General features: G+C 37.2%; 1 protein-coding gene across 4 annotated transcripts in view; it reads left to right on the plus strand.

Annotated features, from left to right (window-relative positions):
• LOC131036175 (protoporphyrinogen oxidase, mitochondrial) overlaps positions 1-20,866 on the plus strand; it is a 335,812-nt gene extending 314,946 nt beyond the window's left edge. For 2 of the 4 annotated variants that reach the window (XM_057967998.2, XM_057968000.2), the window contains 7 exons: positions 9,385-9,567; positions 10,473-10,547; positions 18,758-18,881; positions 19,084-19,192; positions 19,313-19,387; positions 19,614-19,720; positions 20,472-20,866. In XM_057967998.2, the coding sequence (XP_057823981.1) occupies positions 9,385-9,567; positions 10,473-10,547; positions 18,758-18,881; positions 19,084-19,192; positions 19,313-19,387; positions 19,614-19,720; positions 20,472-20,581 (783 nt within the window). In that variant the 3' untranslated portion in view covers positions 20,582-20,866. The remainder of the gene's footprint in view (positions 1-9,384; positions 9,568-10,472; positions 10,548-18,757; positions 18,882-19,083; positions 19,193-19,312; positions 19,388-19,613; positions 19,721-20,471) is intronic. The other 2 variants (XM_057968001.2, XM_057967999.2) reach the window with 2 other exon arrangements.
• The last annotated feature ends 3,926 nt before the right edge of the window (positions 20,867-24,792 follow it).

Consider the following 24,792-nt stretch of genomic DNA (forward strand, 5'->3'; position numbering starts at 1 on the left):
GAATTGATGAACTAATTGACGAGTTGCATGGAGCCAAATACTTATGTAAGATTGACTTGCACTCCAGGTATCACAAGATCAAAGTAAGAGAGGAGGATGTACACAAGACAACTTTTCGGTGTCACTATGGACACTATGAATTCTTGGTTATGCCTTTTGGGTTAACAAATGCTCCTGCCACCTTCCAGTGTTGTATGAATCAGGTATTTATCTCACAACTAAGGAAATTTGTTCTAGTTTTCTTTGATGACATTTTAATTTATAGCAAGACATGAGAAGATCATTTGAAACATTAGGATGAAGTGTTGTGTATCTTGGAGAAGCAATCCTTCTATGCCAAAGTATCTAAATGTGAGTTTGGACTCCAAGAGATCTTGTATTTGGGTTTCAAAATCAGCGAGCAAGGAGTGAGTGTTGATGAAGAAAAGATCAAGGCTATCCAAGAGTGGCCTAGGCCAAGTAATCTCACGTAGTTGAGAGGTTTTTTAGGATTATGCAACTACTATAGAAGATTTGTAAGAGGATTCTCTCAGCTTACTGCCCACTTGACAAATCTAACCAAGAAGGGAGCATTCGGACACCACCCGCACAACAAGCTTTCGATAGACTTAAGGAGGTAATGAGTTCATGCCCTGTTTCGACAATTCCCGATTTCTTTCTTCCTTTTGTTTTAGAATGTGATGCCTCGGGTGAAGGAGTAGGGGCTGTTTTGTTACAAGATAAGCATCCCATTGCTTATGAGAGTAGAAAGCTTAATGAAGCTGAGCGTAAACTTTAAATCTATGACAAAGAAATGTTAGCCATAATACATGCTTTAGCCAAGTTCAGATAATATTTGGTTTGTAATAAGTTTGTTGTGAAAACAGGCCATAATAGTCTGAAATGTTTTCTCAGCCAAAGAGATTTGAATGATAGACAGCAGAAATGGGTCAACAAGATTCAAGCCTATGTCTTTGACATCAAATCTGTGAAGGGACACAACAACATGGTGGCTGATGCTTTATCTAGGAAACCTCATCTATATGTTGTCTCAGATATATCTGCAGATTGGAAGATCATTATTACAGCTGAATATGCCAAAAATTCATTTTCTAGTGATCTCTTGGATGGTAGGATACAAGATGACAGGTACAGCACAATCAATGAGCTGATCCTTTACAAAGGAAGAGTTTATATTGTACCTGAATCACGATTTAAGGAGAAGGTTTTAAAAGCATGCCATGATACCCCCCAGGTTGGACATCTTGGAATCTACAAAACATATAAACAAGTCAGGGAACGTTTTGCTTGGAAGGGAAAAAAAAAATGTAATGCGGCATGTCAGGGAGTGCAAGGAATGCCAATAAAATAAAGAGGAGCATGTATTTCTAGAAGGATTATAGCAACCCCTTCTTATTCCAAACCAAAAATGGGAAGGTATCTCAATGGATTTCATTACTTGGTTGTCTAAGGTTCAAGGTAAGGATTGCTTATATGTAGTGGTTGATAGACTCACAAAGTATGCACACTTCTTTGCAATATCCTCGGATTTTAGAGCTCCACAAGTTGCGGACCTATTTTTCAAGGAGGTTTTTAGACATCATGGACTACCAAAAACAATTGTGAGTGATAGGGACAGCAGATTTTTGAGTATGTTTTGGCAAGAGCTGTTCCATTTGACACGAACTGAGTTGAAGGATTGCTTATATGTAGTGGTTGATAGATTCACAAAGTATGCACACTGTTGACGCGTCTGAAATCGCTGAACTTGCGACTTCATCCGGCCAACGCAGAATAGGATAAACTCGCTGAGTATCCTATCCTCTTGAGATAAGGAAATCCCTAATGCTGTTTTTTGTTTGATCAAAGGGGACGACCTCAAGGTTTTGATTGTCAGGTCTTGACTGCGGGATTACTCAGTGGTCGATGTGATTTGCTGGGAGCACAAGGGGACTTACAATTTGCAACAAGCTGGTCTGCTACGATTCTCGAATTACGTAATAAAGAGCAAAAGGAAAGGGTTAGGAGATCTGAAACTAACAACACGGGTATGTGGGTAGACGGATTCAACATAACCAATTTCTGCTTGGCTAGAATAGCTCACAACCTTGCAGGAACAGTGCAATCTTCAAAGGGACTTGGAAGATTTTCAGACTAGAGACGCACGGCTAAGCACCCAATTCTGGTGCAGCTCAGACGGACATCTGCAATTGAACTAAGCACAATCGAAGGCTCAGGTTAACCATACAAAAGGATACACAATCAGTATATCCTCAATGGTATGAGCTTGAATCTATCAAATACCTACACACCCAAAACAGAAAAATCTATCTAAAATGCTAAGAGAAACCATGCAAACAGGATGAAAACAAGACAATAAACACCAAATCAATGTTTATATATTGATTTCAGCTACCTATTACAACAATTTCTGCAGCATCTCTATGCTACTGCTTAAAATCTAACCTATTCTAACTCTAAAATCTAACTCTCTCAACAAAGTCTAACTATCCAACAATCTCTAACTATCTAACCCTTTACAAAAGAAAGGCCTCTGCCTTTTATAGTTTTACAATTTTGAATCAGAGGCCAAGATGGACTGCATCCAAGGGTCCTGATCTGCCTTCCGGAAACTAGCAGCCTTAACCCATGCCCATTAAATTCTCACTCATCCATTCAACCACAATTTCAACTACCTGCCACTATTTGGCTTCAATTTGAGTCTATCCGGTAGTTGGACATAACTGTCCACAACTGACTTGTTTCCCCTTCCTTTCAAAATATCTTAGTGGGACCTACAAGCAGTTTTATAATAAAACAATTTCAGCTTTTTAGAAATTGAATTCCTCGAATAAAATCCAGCTGTGTGCTTTTTCTCGAGAAGGCATAAACTTGCAGCATTTAGAGTGTTCTTTGGTCTTTGGTCCCAATGGTGGACTTCATCTTTGTTCAGCGGCACGGTTCCCAATGTTTGGTTGCTCTCGCGCTCCTGCAGCGCGTTCCCACATCTTTTTCCTTTTCGAGTCATCAGCGCCTAGCCTTGATTGCGATCCTTCTTCGATTTGCATTTCAGGTCTTTCTCTTGGTTCTCTAATGACGTCCTGCAACCTGCGAACGATCAATTTCATTTCAATAAATCAATTTGAAAAATTAATTAATTTAATTTAACAAATATTAAAATTTAACGCCTGGAGGGTCATTTGAAAATTTCCCAAGTTTTAACGCTTTTACTCCTTCCACGAGTTTAATTGTTCCTAGCAATTTCGGGCAAGAGGGGCGTTCGAAAAGTTTTAAAAACTTTGACATTTTCACCCCTTAAAGGTCAAAATTCGGCCCTTTGGGCACTTTTGCCAACTTTTCACTTTTCACATTTTGGCTAAAAGGTCCGAATTTTGGCCATTTGGGGCATTTTTGCCAACTTTCACTTTTTAACATTTTCACTTAAAGGTCCAAATTCGGCCCTTTGGGCACTTTTGCCAACTTTCACTTTTTAACATTTTGGCTAAAAGGTCCGAATTTGGCCATTTGGGGCATTTTTGCCAACTTTTCACTTTTTCAGATTTTCACTTAAAGGTCCAAATTCGGCCCTTTGGGCACTTTTGCCAAATTTCACTTTTTAACATTTTGGCTAAAAGGTCCGAATTTGGCCATTTGGGGCATTTTTGCCAACTTTCCACTTTTCAGATTTTCACTTAAAGGTCCAAATTCGGCCCTTTGGGCACTTTTGCCAACTTTTACTTTTTAACATTTTGGCTAAAAGGTCCGAATTTGGCCATTTGGGGCATTTATGCCAACTTTTCACTTTTCAGATTTTCACTTAAAGGTCCAAATTCGGCCCTTTGGGCACTTTTGCCAACTTTCACTTTTTAACATTTTGGCTAAAAGGTCCGAATTTGGCCATTTGGGGCATTTTCGCCAACTTTTCACTTTTCAGATTTTCATTTAAAGGTCCAACTTCGGCCCTTTGGGTACTTTTGCCAACTTTCACTTTTTAACATTTTGGCTAAAAGGTCTGAATTTGGCCATTTGAGGCATTTTTGCCAACTTTTCACTTTTCAGATTTTCACTTAAAGGTCCAAATTCGGCCCTTTGGGCACTTTTGCCAACTTTCACTTTTTAACATTTTGGCTAAAAGGCCCGAATTTGGCCATTTAGGGCATTTTTGCCAATTTTTCACTTTTCAAATTTTCACTTAAAGGTCCAAATTCGGCCCTTTGGGCACTTTTGCCAGCTTTCACTTTTTAACATTTTGGCTAAAAGGCCCGAATTTGGCCTTTTGAGGCATTTTTGCCAACTTTTCACTTAAAAGTGCGAGTTTTGGCACTTGGGCGAGTTTGTCAACCTTGGCACTTTGCATTCTTTATCTCCTTTGTATCCCTTGGCGAAAATCAGCATTTCAACGTCATTGCAGGCTTTAACTCTTTCTTCACATTTAGGCGATTTTGCGAGAATTGGGGAGTTTTAAGTTCGCAATATGGCCCTAGAGGCCGAATTTGGTTTTAGCGGCACTTGACCCTTCATATCCCCTTCCTCTTCCACAAAGACAGAAAGGCACAAACTGGGGGGTCCGTGTCCAAGACGGGGATGGGTGTGCGATTCGCACAACACACACTTCTTTGCAATATCCTCATATTTTAGAGCTCCACAAGTTGTGAAAAATATTTCCAAGGAGGTTTTTTCAGACATCATGGACTACCAAAAACAATTGTGAGTGATAGGGACAGCAGATTTTTGAGTATGTTTTGGCAAGAGCTGTTCCATTTGAGAGGAACTGAGTTGACTCCCAGCACTAGCTACCATCCACAAACAGATGGACAAACTGAAATTGTGAATAAGTGGATTTCGGGGTACCTAAGGATCTACGTCACAAGGCAGCAAACAGCATGGTTTAAGTGGTTGCATCCAAGTGAATTTTGTTACAACACCACTCATCATATGTCAATTGGTATGACTCCCTTCAAGGCCCTTTATGGTTATGATGCTACTTCTTTTGTGGATTTAATTTTTTTTGATAGTAGAGTTCCTAGCGCTAAAGATGTAGTTCAACAAAGCAAGGAGATTATGGTAGCCCTCAAAGAAAATTTGCAGCATGCTCAGAATCAGCAAAAATTATACACTGACCGGCATCAAACTGAAAGGATATTTGAGATAGGGGACATGTTGTTCTTAAGGTTGCAGGCTTATAGACAGTCATCCATTAAGGGAAATGTAGCAAAGAAGCTAAAACCACGTTTCTATGGTCCCTACCAAGTGATTCGAAAGGTGGGACAGGTTGCTTATGAGCTGCAATTACCACCCAATAGCAAAATCCACAACACATTTCATGTTTCATGCCTCGAAAAGGCCCTTGGACAGCGAGTTGTGCCTACAATGGATTATGAAGGTAAACTGATTTTGGAGCTTGAGACAGTATTGGATGTAAGGGAGAAAAGGCTAAGGAATATGGTAGTCCTAGAATACTTGGTAAAATAGAAGGGTTTGCCTCCTGAGGATGAACTTGGGAAGGAGTAGACATCCTTGAACACCCTAATCTGAAATTGCTCGAGGTCAAGCAATTTATAGGCGGGAGGATTGTGATGAACCCGATCTAGGAGGGGCTATGGGGCCCAGCAATGTTTTTTAACACCCTTATTATTTCTGTTTGTTTTATTTAATAATTTTTGTTCTCTAGCCGACCTTGGTTCATTTATGTGTGTTTTTTGTGATTCGAGTATGCTTGGTTAATTAGAATTTTGCCTTAGTACACGTATTGGTTTTGGACAATCCCCCAAGCCATTGATAGGTTAGGACGTAGCCCCTAATCCTGTTTTGCTTTGATCGAGCATTGCAGATTATTGATTCTCTTGACTAATCGTATAACTTCTTTGGATGTCCAGTGGCGGTGACAAAGCGTGTTGGTGAGAAGGACCAGAATCAATATCTGAATTGAAGGGACAGTTTGCCAATCATCTTACTACACCTGGGAGCAATTGTGTGATGTCCCCAAGCAAGACTCCATCCAGTATTGTTATTATTAAGAAAGCTCCTTGTATTATCTTTATAAATGATACACTAAATGAATAAGCTATTACAAAGACCAATAGATGCTAGTCAAGAACATGGGAGATATCTAATATATGCCAACTAAGGCATAGGAGATAATGTTGGGATCAATAGCTAAATAGCACTATTAATTTACTGTCACTATCAAAGTGGAATGAACCGTGATTATATAGAATGATTCTCTCGATGTACAATACATCCAAAGAAGAGGGTAAAAAGATTATTACATGCCTGTTCCTTGTGGGATGACATTCCCTGGGCAGCGGTAACCTCTATGAACAGAAGCATTGTACTAAAGAATATTGGTTAGATAAGTAATATCGAGCTACGTAGCGAAGAGAGAAGATGTCGTGTAATGCCTAAGGCTCACGTACTATTTAGTATATTGTTCTTGGATCTGCTTTATGGAGCATCTGCCATTTGGCACATTAATCAGTTTCATACATACTAAGTAAGACCAGAGACAACACCATTATCGCAAGAATATATATATACATATATGTATCCATCCATCTTTGAAACAGCAACATATCGCTCCAGGCAATATTATCATTATATATATTGCATAAATTTAGAGATTGTATCAAAAAGAGCAATTAAAGCACTATAAGCGGTTAGAAGACATTATAGCATATCCTCCATTGCTAAATTAGAAGGCTACATCATATTGTATAACAAGATCATCTTGCATAATTGCTCAATCATATCAGACATAGTAGAGATAATCTATCATTGTGAATTGCAGATATATAAGATTAGTTCATCTAGCATATATCTTATTGCCCAATCAAAGATAGCAATGATATTGATATTAATCATATAATAAGAACAACTATCCTACAAAGTGATCTAATATATATCATTGTTCTTGAAATAACATTATCATTATCTATATCTTATCAATTACATAAGCTTATAAGTGGTAGCATACATTGTAATTCATCGTGATATTTGAGATTTGAAGGAAAGAAGTCTCTTGTAATCAATCTTTGCAAGTCGAATGTCCCTATTTCATAAGCAATAAAATAAGGGGACATTACAGATTGCTGAGACTTTGCCTTTGTCTGTGACAAGGCAAGCCTACACAAGGACCAAGCCGAGAACATAGGTTGAATCGAGCATACAAGGAGGTCGGGTGTATTGGCATTAGGCTCTCTCAGCATCTAGCAAGGATTATCGAATAGATAATCAAAGGCGTCAAGGGAAGCTGCATGGGGTGGGGTCCTCACGGTTGACATAAGGTTGCAAATCTTAATCGTATGTGCTTGCGCCTTCCAACACAAGCAATATCGTTTCCCTTTGCCTAGGGGTAGTCTCCAAAATTACACCATTTGGTATTGTAGGCTATTTTATCTAAAGGCCAAGACAGATATTTGCGTAAGATATATTACTTGGGGTTGTCCAGTCCAAGTCATTGTCTATCATTAGTCTTCTCGAATATTAGTTGATGTTTACTTGTCATCTGGAAGACGACTTTTTCTTTTGGGGGGGATGATGTAGTCGGCATAAAATGCCTATGGTTATATTCGATAATATTTGTTATCTGCCAATGTATTGATTGTTTGTATTTTTTGGGTTGTCAATCTTGGGTAGTTAGTGTGTCAGTTGGTTGACGGTTGTGTTCCTCTCGGCAACCATCAGGTCCTTTAAATATGTTGTGTACCACCAAGGAAGGTAATACGATATAGTCGGGTAATGTAATCCTTGGCCAACCATCTCTAGTCTTCTTCTCTATAATAATTGCATGTGCAAATATGTATTATTATTTCCTGTACTTAATTTATCAGATATAGCAGCAAACAACCTCTGTATGTCCAAGATATCTTGTTCCAAAGATCAGGGGCAAAAGACAAAAATGCAATGGTAAGGGGTCCAAAATTTGAAAAAAAATACCTGCTGATGTCAGCACTATGTCACTGCCAAGTTTGGTAATACTATCATTAGATTTAAATGTCCCACCAAATTTAGTTGCTGCCAAATAGTTTACAACTTCTCTGACTTTAGAGGTTCACCAACTAAGTTTAAACTTTTGCTATATTTAGAATGACCACTAAGTGTTGCGACACCTACCAAATTTTTGGCACAAAGGTCAAGGTCGCAGGTGCAGTGATTAAAAATTTGAAATTTTTAAGGATTCTATAATTTATGTATCAATATGATGAATGCATTATCAATGTTATCATATGAATATTTGAAATTTCCCTATATTTTTAAATGTATGTATGTATGTATGCATGTATATAGCCATCCCCTTTGCCGTCCCCTGTCATCCCCAAAAATGGCCTCAAAATATACCGTTCCCAAAATGCAGCCCCTCATCCCCACAAATCCCCGTCCTGGAAATTTGGTGGAACATAGGTAATTTCTGCCTACAAAAGGTCTTGGCAGGTGGACATCCCCTATTTATTCCCCTCATACATGCAACTATAACTTGTCAAATGATTGTATTATTTTTCTGTTTCTTAGAATTATTCTTGGATTTGGTAATTAACACTATCAATCCACAATGACCCTTGCTCTTATAGAACTGATTTATTGGGTAGTATTTAATTAGGCGGGTACTAAGCTTTTATCACTAAACCCCCTTTACTTTGGATGATGGGTTAGTAAATTTTAACTAAAATAAAAATTACATTGTTTCTTAAAGGATTTTAAATTTTAGATCAATCAATTTTTAGTTGCCTCTCACCTTAGTTTAGCTTGGAATTTCTTACCCATATAATTGAGTAGCTGACCTCTTACCTATCTGTTTCATTACACTACTTTCTATTCTCATGCACTCGCTTGCATTGACCCTTCCCTTGATGATGGATCCGTTAAAGAGAGACCCAAAACATCAAAACTAAATCAATCTATGCAGTTGATCCCAGTAGAACATAATTATTTCTATATTTTTTAATAAATAGGATTTTACTTGTAGATAAATGAAACTATATAGGCATTTATATTTTTAACTCTAATCATCTTCAACTGATACGTACAATACAGACCTCTATTCATTTATCTATTTGTCTGATTCATGAGCACTCATTCAGAGATCAGTTCAAACAATGGAATTCTTAGTTATCATTGAATGAGCCTGTGCCTGTGCCTGTACCAAAAGCCAAAGGCAAATAAATGTTTCTTTAAAGTCTGTTTTCAGGAGGAGAAAATGATATGTGAATAATGGTATAGCATGTTCCATACCAATAGTCTAATTTTCATTTCTCATTTTAATAGCAATCTTTAATCTTCAAAAGAAAAGTTTCTTAAAGAAATAATGGAATCATATCAAATCATATAGTATAAGATATCGTATTTGAAGTTGATTGTTATCACTTTGTTTTCTAGCCTAATGCTTTGTAAATGCCTTCAACTTTCCAGACATTAACCAATGCGTTATCCACAAAACTAGAAGAGGAATCCCTGAAGCTACAGTCTTCAGTACTATCACTGTCATGCGATCTACATGGAAATCCATCTCATAGCAGTTGGTCAATTAATTATGCGAGGAATGGTTATAAGGACCCAGTACAGGAAGAATCCTTTGATGCAGTGATAATGACTGTGAGTTGCTCAAACCACTCTTCATTAATGTGTTAACCACAATGCAATAGTTTATGTTGAAATAACTACCCTTATTTTAATGTGATCGACTCTTCAACATACCAAGCTTGTATTTTCAACTTGAAGTGTGTTAGATTTTATCAAGTAAAACTATAGTACGAGCAATTCCTTCCTTTTCTGTGGGTTTTGCATATATTTTATTTTTGCAATTTGTGTAAAGTAGGAAAAATTTTATGGGCTGTTTTTCATAAATTGCTTAATTTTTACCATTCCATAAAAACCACATTCCCTATTGGTAAAACATTTCAAAAGATTTACCCCATTATGTCAATTGTACCTAATTAATGGTATTCACCTAAACAAAAATCAATAATAGATACTCTCTTTGTAATGTTATCATACAATAATCTTGTTTCCTCTATTGTGAAATGAATAATTTTCCTATTAACTGGCAAGAATTATTTGGGAGATAATTGTTTGTTATTTCACAGTATGTCTATATATGGAAACACAAAGATAATTTATTTCTTTATTTCTCAGCATCTATTTTTTGAGCCAACCTGTACTTAAAAGGGGTGTATGCAAGAATTTTGTAAATCTATAAGGGGAAAATTAAATGGGTATTTAAGGCAAATGATTAGGAGAAATAATTATAAAAAGCTGTAAACTAATTGTAGGATTAGAAATTTAACATCAGAATTTCAGAAAACATTCAGTGCTAACATGATTTCCTTTGGAAACCCAAAGACTTGAATCTTTTGAGATGATACATCTTAGAAAGAAGAGAGATGAGTTAGAAGAGAAGTTCTTAGCTTTCTTTAAAATTTATCCACTTTATTCCTTGTAGACTGTAGAAACTGCATTATTTCTAATTATAGTATGGCTGACAATTTGCTTATTTTCAGGCGCCATTGTGCAAATTTCGAGATATGAAGATAAGCCAGAATGGGAAACCCTTTCCCCTTGATTTTTTACCAAATGTGAGTACCCACTGTCTTTTCTATTCTATATTGAGGTCATGTCAATCTTTGTTAACATGCATATGTACTGAAGAGACTATCCAAGAAGATTTTTTAATGCCTTCAATTAAATTCTCTCTTGTCTCTCATCTCTTTTGAGCATCAAGTTCGCTCCACTATTCTCATTGATGGTTTCACATTCCTCCTTTAAATGGCTCTTTTGTTTTGTGAGGGCAAATATGGGGGACTGTTGACGTGTATTTTGTACACAATCATACACAGAATAAAATACCCAAGGGTACCTTATCCTCTCTTGAATAAAATCTCTAACTGCTGAAGATATCGCAAGAAGGATCAGTTAGGGTGACTTCAATGTTCTTTTAAGTAGGGTCTCTACATGTGGATAAGCACCAGTGGTCGTTGTGATTGTTGTTTCATCAAGGGGTCTTACGCCAAATCCGGACTGCAGGAACAGGGTTTCCTAATACTAACAAGCTCTCAAAAAAGGTCAAAAGAGTGGGGCTTGCAAGAGATAAAGTATAATCTAATCCTAAGAATGACTCAATGTGGACGAGACTTGGCAAGATTCTACCAACTTCAATATTGCCATAAAGTAACAACTCAATTGAAATTGATACGATCTTCTAAGGTAACAAATGATTTTTCAATTCATCAAGGATCATAGACACTACCACGAAGGCACATATCCAAGATACAACAATGATTGAAAGTTTAAGTGATTCAAGTTGATCCAGTTGACCACGCAAGGCGTTCCTACAATCAGCAAGAAGCTAGTGGTTTGGAAAGTGAATCTCACCGACGATCAAGTCCAACACTTTGTCCTTCAAATTAAAACACTACTTTGATTGAGAATGATTCAAGAAATGAACAACCATGAAGATAACCACAAGAATTGCAATAAAACACCATAACTTCAATATTTTATTGATCTCAAAGCCATCATGAACAACAATTGTTTGAAATTCCTTCTTGAAAGCTCAATCTTGCTACAAAATACTTGCTTCTATCAAATTGCTAATCTCTAATCACTAATGCTGATATCTAATCTCTAGTTTCTAGTTACAAAATGAAAAGAAATGAGGGTATATATAGCATCTTATTTATAGCATCCTCAATTACAATGAACAGTCCAGATCAAAAAGAAGATCAATGGCCAAGATTATGACACCTAAACCCTAATTAGGGTTTATTACAAATAGCCCCCTTTTTACTGAACAATATTAAATGCATAGCCAAATATTAAATTTGGCACGAAAATCTAGGAGACATAGACCAATGACAATTAAGGTGCCACATCATCTATAACAACCTCTCATCTAGAATCTTATTCCCTTTCCAATGCTCCTTTTTAGCATATGCAATGAATCTAGACACGATTCCTTCGATCTCAGCAATTGGAATCTCGGGAAGATTCTTCATTCGTTCCTCCAAGTGGATGACCTGATCGAAAGCCTTGAGAAGAGCAACGTCCCATTCAGGTTCAAGTTCCTTGGTCTTCTCAATCAGGAGCATGGTAGCAAACATCCGGTCCTGTTGCTCATCTGTAATAACATTCTCTTCTTTGCAAAAGATGACCTTGACTCTATCTTCCAATTCCTGCAAATCCACATCTGTCTCAACTTCGATCCTCCTGCCAAGAATAGTACGTAGTACCTCAAACACTCTGTCCTGGATTGGGTGGATAACCTCCTCAACATGATTGCATCTAGTACTGATGTCCTCGAAGAGAACTTCCTTCATCTGGAGTAAAGTTGACCACTGAAGTAAACTATGAGGTCCTCCATCCATTATCTTTTCTTGCACTAGGACCTTCCTTGATGTTTGTCTGATGACTTGCAAGACAGGAATGATAACATCCTTAGTATGAGCAAAAGCAGCTATAGTTATCATCAAGTTGTGGATGACCTCAAGAACTTGAATAGCTCGATGAATGGTCTGCATCATCCTTGTTGCAAATTCAATAGCAACTGTATGGGATTTGTCAATCCACGAGCTCATAAGCTGAACCAAACTCCTGACTCTCTCTGCCTCGCCAACTAATTCAAGGGGAAGTGCCTGTGTAGGAGATACTGCTGGATCCTGACGTCTCAAAGGCTGATTGAGATGGCTAAAGTAGCCTCTCCAAGCACTGACCTCTCGCTCAAGCTTCCTATTCTTTTCCATTTCCTCCCTAAGCTTGTCCTTAAGTGCCTCAAATGAATCAGTGGCATCATCCAACGTCTGTTCGGCTGTGGGTGGACCAAGCTCAAATGTCTCTACATCATATTCCTCTGCGAGGATCTCACCTTCATACTTGTCCACTACCGGTGTAGCTATCTGCAATTTCCTGGATCCTGTCTCATCTCTGATCATCTTGGACATCCTAGTAGCCTTCCTCTTTTCTGTCATCTTTTGAGAATTTCCAACAAGGCTCTCTAAATCAATCACACTGTCCTCGTCTTCGATCACAATCACCCTTGTAAGTCTTTCCTTTAACCAATCTGGGATGGCCGATCTTGTTTCTCTAACCTGTATCTCATTGGGCAATGTTTCTTCTTCTCTGAGAGGAGACGTTACTTCATTATCTTCCTTATCTTCATATAGCTCATTAGCTTGGAGAGACCCACTTGGTGACCTTCGAGGTGCCTGTCCTTCTTTATCGTTCTGTACCATTGATTCCATAGACTCCTCTATCTCAAGTGTCCTCTTCTCAGGTCGAGAAGATGTGCCGGATGAACGATCTCGGTTGGCCTCTTGCTTCTTTTTGGAAGATTCTCTCTTCTCAGGTCTCTCTTTCCTTTTCGAGCCTCTTGGATGGGGATTGCCCTCACTTACACTTCAAAGGTTGCCTTCACTTGTGTTTCTGGGATTAGGATTACCCTCACTTACACTTGCTCCTCCTTCAACTGGTTTCTCTTCCAAAGTGAAAGTCATAGATATGCCTTGCTCTCTCAACTTCTGATGCTGCACATCAACCCATCTGCGAGTACAAGACAAGACTGGAGCCATCAAAGCATCTAGATCTATAACCTCGGGTTCATTCCAATCTAGCCTCACTGATTTGCTTTCTCGATCATAAGATGATTGGAGATGTCTGCCACTATCCTGAGCTTGGTCGGCCACTCTATAAATCTTGCATTTCCTGATGAAGTCTAAAGGCAATCTAGAATGCATCTTTCTTTTCACTTCAAGGTCATCCAAGAGATTCATCACAAAGTCTTCAATCTGAAACTCATGCTTATATTTTTTTCCGACTGTCTCCTCTATATACCCATATGGATCAAAGCTCTCTCTCAAGGCAAAGAATGAAAATGAATATAAAGCTAACTCCTTCTCTGCATCATCCATGGCTAGAGCATTAGGACATACCTCAACTGAATTCCCTAATATGATAGGCACAGGAACTCCATTTTCATGTCTGTGTCTGAATGCTTTCACATAAGCTGCCAACTGTCTTGTTACCTCAAGTAACACTATTCTGTCTGTCGGATATCTTGGCAACATGTAGGGGGGTGAAGGACATCCATGAACTCTAATATATGTAAACTTCTGGAATTGGATGAACCAAGCACCGTACCTCTTTACAAGCTCTTGTGCATCCTGAGATAGCCGATTGTGAATCCCGCCTTGCAATATCCTGGTGATGTTCATCGTGAATATATCATTGACTAACTTGTAGTTACTTCCTGGCGGATGATGCAAGTGAACATAGGAATCACAAACTCTGACTTCGCCAGGTCCTCTTCCAATCACTCCTCTGTGAGGTAGTCCTGCATACTCAAAGCTCCTGATCAAGGCATATATGATGTATGAACTCATGTGGAAAGACTTGGTAGCCTTCAATCTCCTTAACTGTACGTCCAAGCAATGGCTAATCATTCTAGCCCAATGGATTGTTCCTTTTCCCTGAACTATCACTTGGATGAAGTAGAACATCCACTTCTCAAAATAGAAGGCTTGAGGAGCCCCTGTAACTCGGTTGAGTAATGTTATCAAATCTCTGTACTCCTCCTGGAAGTCAATCCTATGTGGTGTGTTCGGAATCTTGCTCAGGCGAGGACGACTCTTGAGTAACCAATTCTTGTTGATGACGCTTAGGCAAGTGTCTGGATCATCTTCGTACATGGACCTGGCTCCTTCTATGCTTTTATAAATCATATCTTTATGTTCTGGCAAGTGAAGAGCTTCACTGATAGCTTCCTCTGAAAGATAAGCAAAAGTGTCTCCTTCCTTGGACACTATCGATCTGGACTGTGGATCATAATGGCGAGCACACTCGATCATCAACTCATGGCACTGGATTGCTGGAGGGAAACCGGCCGCCTTGATAATGCCACTTTCAATTATTCTCCTTGCGACAGGTGATGGCTTGCCAATGTAAGGGACCTCTCGAAACTTCTTCACACTGAAGTTTCCCAAGTTGGTATCTCCAATGTTGCTCCACTTCGACACGATCTTGGTCTCCAATTCTTCGTTCTTCTGATCTTCCTTCATGAGAGCTGGACGACTGGTGGATGCTCCCGCCTTCGGGGTCGCCATCGTAACACCTACACAACATTTCATAATAAGTAATAGATTTTGCAATGTATAAACATAGATTAGATTAGAGATTGAATTTAGGAAACTTCATGATAAGTCTTTGAGTTATCATTTCCTAAATTCGATTGAGCTACTGGAACTTCAAGATTTCAAAATTCAAAATTTAAGATATGACGATCAAGATTCAAAATTCAAGACAAGGGAAGACTTCGCCATACCTCACTTGAGAGCTAACTCTAAAAAAGCAAAATAAGGAAATTCGCCTAGGCAAAAACGAAATTTGAAGTATCAATGCGATCCTCCTCTAGCAAAGGCGCCTTCCTTGTCAACTTCGCCAACTTTTGGGGTCTTCAACGTCTTGATGGCAAATTCGCTCCACTTGAACACAAACCAAGTTCGCACTCCCCTTCGAATGGAAATTTCGCACCTTGTAATTGTCTTCTCCAAATCGCATGCAAAGGATGATTGAATGATGTTTTAAAATGCCATATCACACCCCCTTTATATAAGCGCTTACCTCCTTAATTACCTCAAGGCCGACTTTTGGAAATAAGGCAAAATAAAAACAAATTTTAAATAAAAATCAAGGCCGACTTTTTTAAAATATGGAAAATAAAACCCAAGCGCCCCAATTTATTTATTTAAAATAATAATTAATTAATTTAATGCCTTCATATTTAATAGTTTCGATTTTTAAAGGCAAAATTGATTAATTAAATGTCTTGTGCGCACTTATTAAATGCCAATTTTAATTAAAAATATCAAGGTTTATTGAAATTTAGCATTTAATGCAATTTGAAAATGATTGGCGCCAAACACGTGAGAGATGAAAAGGAAACAAACCATATCGCTCTGGTCCCTGGGAGAGGGACAGGAGCGATCTAGCATTTTGCTCTTGAATTTCTCGCCTTTTACGTTCAAAACCACTTCCTCTACGTTGAAACTGGCATCTTCATTGGGAATCTTGAATTTGAACGATTCGATGTTGTAGATGAATGCCTCTTAAGATCATTATCGCCCTGGTCCCTTGGTGAGGGACAGGAGCGAACTTGCATTTACTCCTTGGTCTTCGCCTCCTTAATCACTAATTTATATCACAAGGCAAGTAACAACTTTATTCTTTCATTCCACGCATACTTACTTGTCCTTTACAAGGCAAATTTGATATTCAAGTGAATATCGCCCTGGTCCCTTGGTGAGGGACAGGAGCGAACTTTGAATTTTAGCTCAAATTTGTCATCTTTTAACCTTAACTCCTTGTTCATCACCTTTCAAATGACATTTCGGATCTTGTGTAACCTCGCTTTGATGTGATCTAGGAAGAAAAATGATTGATTTTATGAATATCGCCTTGGTCCTTAACTGAAGGACAGGAGCGATTTTGCTTCTTTGCTCAAGTTAGTCACTTTTTGACGTTTGGTTCCTTGCTTATCATCTTTCCAAAGACATTTTTGACCTTGTGCGATCTTGCCTCGACGTGGTTTCTTGAAAGAAATGACTAGTCTAGTGAATATCGCCCTGGTCCTTGACTAGAGGACAGGAGCGAACTTTAGTTTATGGTGCAAATCCTTCATCATATTGATATCAAATTGTCTTCAAGGCATAAAATGATGTTCTTTATTCCTTCTTGAACATTTGAAACGAACGTGGCCTTCAAAGTTTGAGCATATTTGACTATTTCGCTCTGGTCCCTAGGAGAGGGACAGGAGCGAACTTTCACTTGTAGGCTTGTTCGTGCTTTGCCAACCTTCAAACTTGTTTTCAACGGACTCATTATGCTCCCCTTCATTCATCTTCGACATGAAACTCACTTTAACTTCGTGGGAAATTTGCCTAAGGAAGAAATCGCTCTGGTCCCTGGGAGAGGGACAGGAGCACCTAGGACAAAATAGGCTTCACTGGCATCTTGCACTCTTCAAAATTATATTCAATGGATTCGTTACGCTTCCTTTGCTTGCCTCAAACTTAACACTCACTTGATCTTTGCCCAAAACTTGTTTTATAAGGAAAATCGCTCTAGTCCCTGGGAGAGGGACGGGAGCTATCACTAAAATTCGCCCTGGTCCCTGGCAGAGGGACAGGAGCGATTTTGCTTCTAGGGCCAATTTTCCTCATTATGGTACTTTCAAGTTATATTCAACTGATAAGATGTACTTCCTTTGTTCTTCTCAAATTGCGAAATCATTCAAATCTTTCAAGGACAAGGCAATTTTGGATTTCAAGCTCCGGTCCTCCAGTGAGGGACAGGAGCGAACTTTGTCCTTGAGGGCAAAAGTTCAACCTTTTATTGCAAACGACTCAATCCTGGCGCTCTATCATGTTGATTTCACCTTCCATTACGTCCTTGACGCTTCAATTTGATCAAAATGAGGTCAAAATGGTCTAAGTGAGTCATTTCGCCCTGGTCCTTGACTGAAGGACAGGAGCGATTTGGCCTAAAACTCTAAAAATTTGCCATTTTCGAATCTCAAAATCTTTCAAAACCTCCAATTCGCGTTCAACTGCATCTCCTGGCGACCCTGCACAAGACAAATGAAATAAATTAATAACCAGGATGCATAAAATATCATTTTCACCCTGGTCCCTGACTGAGGGACAGGAGCGAACTTGCTTCCACAGGCCAAAATATCAAGTTTTTAGGACCTCAGTCACTTCACAAGGCAAAATTAGGCCATTTCCAATGCCTGGGATCAATTATCAAAATTTCCAAAATTTGGCCAAAAATCACCCAGACAAAATTCACAATTCCATCATTAATACTTAGGCAAAATTTGGACTTGCAATCAAAAAATCTGACTGAACCTAGACAAACTCATTTGACCCCCTGACAGATTCACCTTATTTCAAAATTGCATCCTACGAGAGGAAGCTCAACAATCTTCAAAATTTGGACTAGACACCGGCTTGAAAACATCAAAACGGAAACCCTAAGGCTTAACCCTAATCCAGACGACTGACTCACCTACTCAAAACCCTAAAAGCAAAGAGAGAAACAGGCAAAACCGAGCAAAAAAAGAGGGGGTCCCCATTTTAATGGGGCGATGTGTGAAATGGTCACAATAGGGACCCACATAATCCTGAAGTTTTAAAAATTTCTAATGTTGTGAAGTAGGTGTTACCAATGGACTTTTGGACCAGTTATTCTTGAGAAAAAGTGTATTTAAGAACCTTTCCAATGTCAGCATTTCTATCTTTAGCCCTTATTTACCCTAAAAATTGTGCTTCTCAAAACACAACTTTCTACAAAAAGAATCATTCAGCAAAGCCAGTTTCTCAACTAAAGTTGTAGTTGATGCAAATCCTACAAAGAAAACTAAGGTCTGACCATGGAGTAATTCATCAGTGACAAATTTGCAATAGAAATGGGATATGAATCAATAATGAAATAGTTTTCGGGTTGTTCTTCTACACACCTTTGTCAATATTCTTGACTAAAAGAGATGTTTTAGTAAATTTTCATTGAAGTTATCTTCATGCTGCTTTTCTAGGCACTTGCTAACTGTTTGACTGTTTCTTGGAAAAATCATGTTTGGATACAATAAGGTTTTGGATAACTGAATATATATCCTTTAAAACAATGTCACATTTTCTATCATGGCCTGTTTATATTTCATAAACATAAGTTCATATTCTGTTGTTCTATAGACATTTCCAAATTTATATCACTTCTGATTGAATTGTACAATGTTTAGGTGACATATCTTCCAATATCAGTTATAATTACAACATTTAAGAAACAAGATGTCCAGCGACCATTAGAAGGCTTTGGCATCCTTGTTCCATCAAAAGAAGAGAAAAATGGTTTCCAGACACTAGGCAAGTCACTTCCTTCTCAGCCCTAAGACCAATGATAGTGAGTGCATTTGATGCTTACTTGGACCATGCACACATTTTCTTTTGACAAGGCTGTGATGGAAAGGCTAAACATTAGCCCTTGCAAAGATATATAATGCTTCAATGAGTTAATTGTCTTGACAAGAACTAAGTGCTTCATTATTTCAATATGTCTTCTGGGCAGGTACGATATTTTCTTCTAGCATGTTTCCAGATAGAGCACCATCTGATCAATATTTATTTACAACATTAATTGGGGGTAGTCGGAACAAGAATTTAGCTAAGAGTTCATCGTAAGTAATGTTCTTGTGAGACAATGTTGAAAGTTAATTTATACCTCTTCTTATTTTCTTAGTTTAGTTGCCTTTATAACATTAAATTTGAATGTTTTCTCAATCTTCATACTTCTGCAGGAAGGAGTTACAAGAAGTTGCACTGAATGATCTGAACAGGCTTTTAGGCATAGAGAAATACCCATTAACAGTGAAGTAAGTACATATAATGGCTTAAGGCTTGAATATTATGTGTAACATGAATGTCCACAATCCAGTGCTTTGCAACTGTCATTTTCATCGTTAGAGAGATAAATGATGCTTTGGTATAATGTAACTTGGTACACATCAGGTTATAGTTTGGTTTTGCTAATGAATGAATTCTGTGAAAATTGGATCCTACTTTTAGCTTATGTAAATGGCAATTTCATGTGCGTTGCAGACATGTTTACTGGAGTGAGGCTTTTCCTCTTTACAGTCTAAACCATAACTTAGTATTGGATGCCATTGATAAAATAGAAAAAAATCTTCCAGGGCTCTACTTTGCAGGTAAGTCGTGGCTCATATCTCAATCTCATTGACATTAACATTGAGTGTATGGAGAGTCCCCTTGAAATTGCAGGTGGTTAGATTGTCTAGTTTGACTAAAGTTAGTAAAAGAAGTGCAATAGTTCCTGATATATAGAAAAAAAGAATCCCTGCAAATTGTCAAATACCCTAGGGAGTCATTTCAAATTTAAGTGATTTGTTTGATTATTTATTATAGCCCAGGTTGTGTTATATGAATATGGAACTAGTTATGTTGTTTTGGTAAATTATTTTTTTATGTTAACATAGAATCACAGTTCCAGGGGTTTTGAATTGCTAAAGTTCTTTAGATGGAAAACTGTCTTATATAGATATGACTTGACACACAAATATAGAATGCTTAAAGTATTAGCAAATGTTGCATTGTACGTCAGTCTATAGTTAGTTTTCAACCGCAGAGAAGTGGCAAGTCCAAAAATATTTGAGTACACTATAATGTGGACTTTCAAGCTTTTTGGAGAAAATTTTATAGCAATTTTTACATCAAATTTTCAGATTGCACTGCATGATCCATTATCAAGGTGCAAATCTGTGATCCCAGAGCGTGAATTTGTGTACTGATCTGAAAATCCACTTAAATGGACTGCAAAAGTCTAATGCTACAGTTAAATGGTTGATAATATTTTAGTATTAACTATTAAGTACAAATATTTGTTGTTATTTGTTTGTTCCTAATCTGTTATTAAACTTTTTGTTTTTGCCATTGTTTCAGGTAATTACAGGGGTGGATTATCTGTTGGAAAAGCATTAGTTTCTGGATTTAAAGCAGCAGATCTTGCAATCAAACATTTGAGGTCATTGGATGGGACTTGTGAACCATAGCTGGCATTCAAACTATGGCCATATCCTACTGACAAAACTAAGAATTTGACTTGTCACGTTCTTATTATAGAAAGGAATTCTCATTTAATTCTCAAAGCTAGTTTCCAAAATAATATGGATTGCAATTGAATAGCAGTTTGGCATTAATGCTAAAATGAATAACAAACCAATGCTCTCTTGATTTAGCCTTTGTACAAACATTTGCAAACTGCAACAGAGAGATGATTGTAGTTATGACAATTTTGAAATGAAAAGCATATAGTGCTTACTACATTGTTTATGTTCCATGCAATGGTCATTGAAATTGGCTCCTAGCTATCTTCTTCTTCCAATATGTCTAAGGTTACAAACAAATATGGATCAGATGGTGCTCTATCTGGGAAGATGCTAGAAGAAACATAGTATATGTGTAGGAGATATATTTAGATAATGAAACCTAAGTGCCTGTCAATACTATGAACACATTAAAGCATTACATATCTTTAAGAAGCACGCCTTTCTTTTCAATCCCAACTTCATCAAAAGCACATGCACATTTGCTCTAGGAAATCATCAAATACTCATTGTTATTACTTCCAAAATAGAAGTAGTGACTCACATATTTTGTGGAAATGATTTGTTCTCTTCTTCAAATGGTGCAGAGATACCAAAACCTTCTGGTGGTAATTTCTTAAATTCTGTAGTTATAATTAACATGGGCAGATACCTAGATATTGAACAATTCAGCCAGATGCAACATATATTGTAATAACCCACCATAATTGATTCAACAAAATTGAGTATTCTTTTTTTTTTGTGTTTAATTCAATCATTATGTTTTATTCAATTGCATACTCTGGGAATCTATCCATTAGGATTAGGCATTCATCCATCCGGGATGAGCATCTAACCATACGGGACATAAGGTTCCATCTATCCAATACGGGATAGGCATCTACCCATACGGGGTAGGCATCTATCCAAACGGGATAGGAGATGCTCTGGCCAGAGACTTAGACTCATCGGGGCCATTCAGGTCCTGAGCCACTCACTAAGTACTACACTCTTCTAACAGAAGTGCATGAGGTCGCTGTCCTTAGGAGTAATTAAATAATACAAGCTTGAATTCCACCTCGGAATTTGGCTTAAAGCCTCGGGAAGTCAAGCGAATCCATAGGGGATTCCTTCCGAGTATGCATTGAATTTCTTTTTCCAATTTAATTATATTATCTTACAAATAGGATTCTTACTCAACCAAGCCTAGACCCCACCCACGGACGCCTGAGTACGAGGGACAACTCCGTCCCAAGACTGCCTACATACCCGCTTCGGCACGGGATCAAGGCGTAAAGTATGTAGTTCTATTTTCTATTCTATGGTTTGATGTAAACTGATTTGTGGGTACGCAACCCTTTCTAGGGTCAATGTCCCAGACAATTTCTCTGTGGTTGCTACCCACGATGGTAGCGCTTAAGCGAAGGCTCAAGATGGCCTATTGCTTGTGGCCTAAAATAACTAGATCCTAATCCTTATCATGAGCGTCACCCTTGACCAAATTGCAAATCACCAATATCTCTTCAAGATAAAAACAAGAAATCAATTTCGTAAAAGCATTTAACTTAACCATCCCTAAAAGGGTTTACTATGGTTTATCTCAACGGATGTGAAATCATTTCAAGTTATCTTATTAGATTATCGATCCAAGGGGGATTACCCGCCCCTTGGATTTTAACTTCCAAGTGTCCCTTATTACTCCTCGTCGATTTATAGGGACGATGCCACAGACGTCATTGATGCAGCTTTATTAGGCATTAAGTGCAGTAGTTCAACACAACGGCATTACTCGTAAGCGTGACCTAGAGGCACCGTATATACCGAACGCTGCTAGTTTTGGTTTTCCAACTTCCTTTGATTAGTTTCTAAACTAAGAGCTTATGAAAACATCATGCTTGAATATAATTATGAAATGGATGTACATAACTTAAACTTTGCGAGTTTTGGTGACACTTAAATACTATTTGAAAAAGAGAAATATCATTATTCTACAACTAAACAAATTAATATATGTATTGGCATGATAATGATAATTGTGAACTTACGTGCAATTGTATGAAGATAATGAATGCGAACTAATATAAATGTCATGCAAAAGTAGCGTCATTTACATACAAAATGAAGAAATGTTTATTCCTATCGTGAGACTTAATTAATTATAGAGTTACTAATTCCACATGAGTGATTAGCTTATACTTTTTGAAATTTTGGATCAAATCAAAATAATAAGACTTATTTGTTTTTAAGTGAGTCAAAAGTCATTGATCAAATAATCCAATAAATCCCTAAGGGAATTGAGACAATAATAATTTTATGATTCCAATTTCTTACTAATTTATTAACTTTAAAATTTAATTACGCAATTATGAAGATTAACTTTAATTAAAATGATTATATATATATTTTTTTAAAAGAACTATATAAAAATAAAATTAACTTAAATTTTCATTAAAATTATAAAAAAAACCCATCGCAATTTCCAAGTGTAATGATATATAAAAAACGCATTGTTTAAATAGTAAATGGGCTGAAATAGGGGATGGGGACCGCGGGTCCCATCACCCCCTACGGTTTTGCATGCGCAGGCCCGTAGGGGTTGAGGGGACTTCGCGGGCCCCCCCCACTCCCTTGCGGATCACTGCCGTAACAGTGACCATAGGGTAGTGGGGGGGTACCGTTGTCCCTCCCCGGCGGTTACAATGACCGTCCGTTACACCATGTAGAGTTATTAGCTTTGACCGTCATTAATCATCGGCGTTAATATGCATTTCGCCTTCTCTTTTTTTTTCTTTTATTCGAAACGAATTATATATATATATATATATATATATAACAAGGGAGTATTGACTTATGAAAATAAAACATGAATAATATAGGAAATCAAATAACTGTTTAATTTAATTTAATTAGACATAGAGAGTAGATTTTTAAACAATAAGAGTTCATTCACAGGAGTGAATAACCCAGAGAGTTATTCACAGAGATAAAACAATCCAGGAAAATGAAAAGATAGATGCTTATGCTAGGGAATATATTTTAATCTAATTTTCAATCTAAAATTTACAGAGATAAACTTATATTTTGCTTCCTCACAGAGATAAATAATCCAGAGAAAATAAATCGTTTCCAGCCATGTACAGATGAAAGATAGATGATTATGCTGGTAAATGCAAGCTCATAAGGTGTATTTACAATCCATTTTTCAATCTAAAATTTACAGAGACAACCAGAATAACAAGTATACTGAGATTTGCAAGGAAGCTAGCTTATTCCTATAGGAAGATTTGATTTGTCCATAGCAAGAAAAAAAGTAAGATTTTATTCTTTAAATTTAATTCACAGTGTGCATATAAAATAAGATTAATCTAATATACAGCAATTAGATAAGAAGCAAGATTTTAATTCTTCAAACTAACAAAAATCCAATCTATTGAAAGACAATATTTTAATTCTTCAAGCTAATCCACAACAAAATCCAATTTACAGTAAGGAATTGAAAAACAGATTTCAAACTAATTTCAGCAATGTATTAAACCAAGATTGATCTAATTTAATTCATAGCAAAAGTAAAAATGCATGATTCAAAATAAAACTAAATAAGAAGGAAAACCTAGATACTTGCAAACGAAGAATCCCCTATGAATCCTTCAATCAGCCTCCCTTGATCTTCAAACTTGAAAGAATTCCTCCAAAGAAAATCTTAGCTATTTTCAAAATGAAATATGACTACCAAAGAAAAAAATTACTTGAGAGAAGAATTTCTTTATGGAATAACCAACTCCCTTTTTTGAAAACTTGTATATCTTTTATAAGAAAAATCCCTCTATTCAACTACCTAAATTTTTAATTAAAAAAAGAGATTCTTTCCCAATTTTGGCCTTCATGCAAATTGATTAGACTTAGTGGGAGGAGTTACATGCAAGGTGGTGGAGAAGCCTCTAGAAGCTTTTTATTCTTCCTACAACATGTGCCATAATTTGGGTGAGGAAAATTAAATAAACAATTAAAAAAAAGTATATTTTCCATGTGTGTGTGTGTTTTATTATTTTTATCCCTTTATAATATTCATTCAATAGTTTATCCAAAAGAAATATAATAGAGTTTGTATTTTAAATCCAAAGGTGATAAAGGAGGGTTGTGACATATATTTGGAAATTCCTTTCGGCAAAACAGATACA

This window comes from Cryptomeria japonica, chromosome 4 (genome assembly GCF_030272615.1).
Source record: "Cryptomeria japonica chromosome 4, Sugi_1.0, whole genome shotgun sequence".
Classification (NCBI taxonomy): Eukaryota; Viridiplantae; Streptophyta; class Pinopsida; order Cupressales; family Cupressaceae; genus Cryptomeria; species Cryptomeria japonica.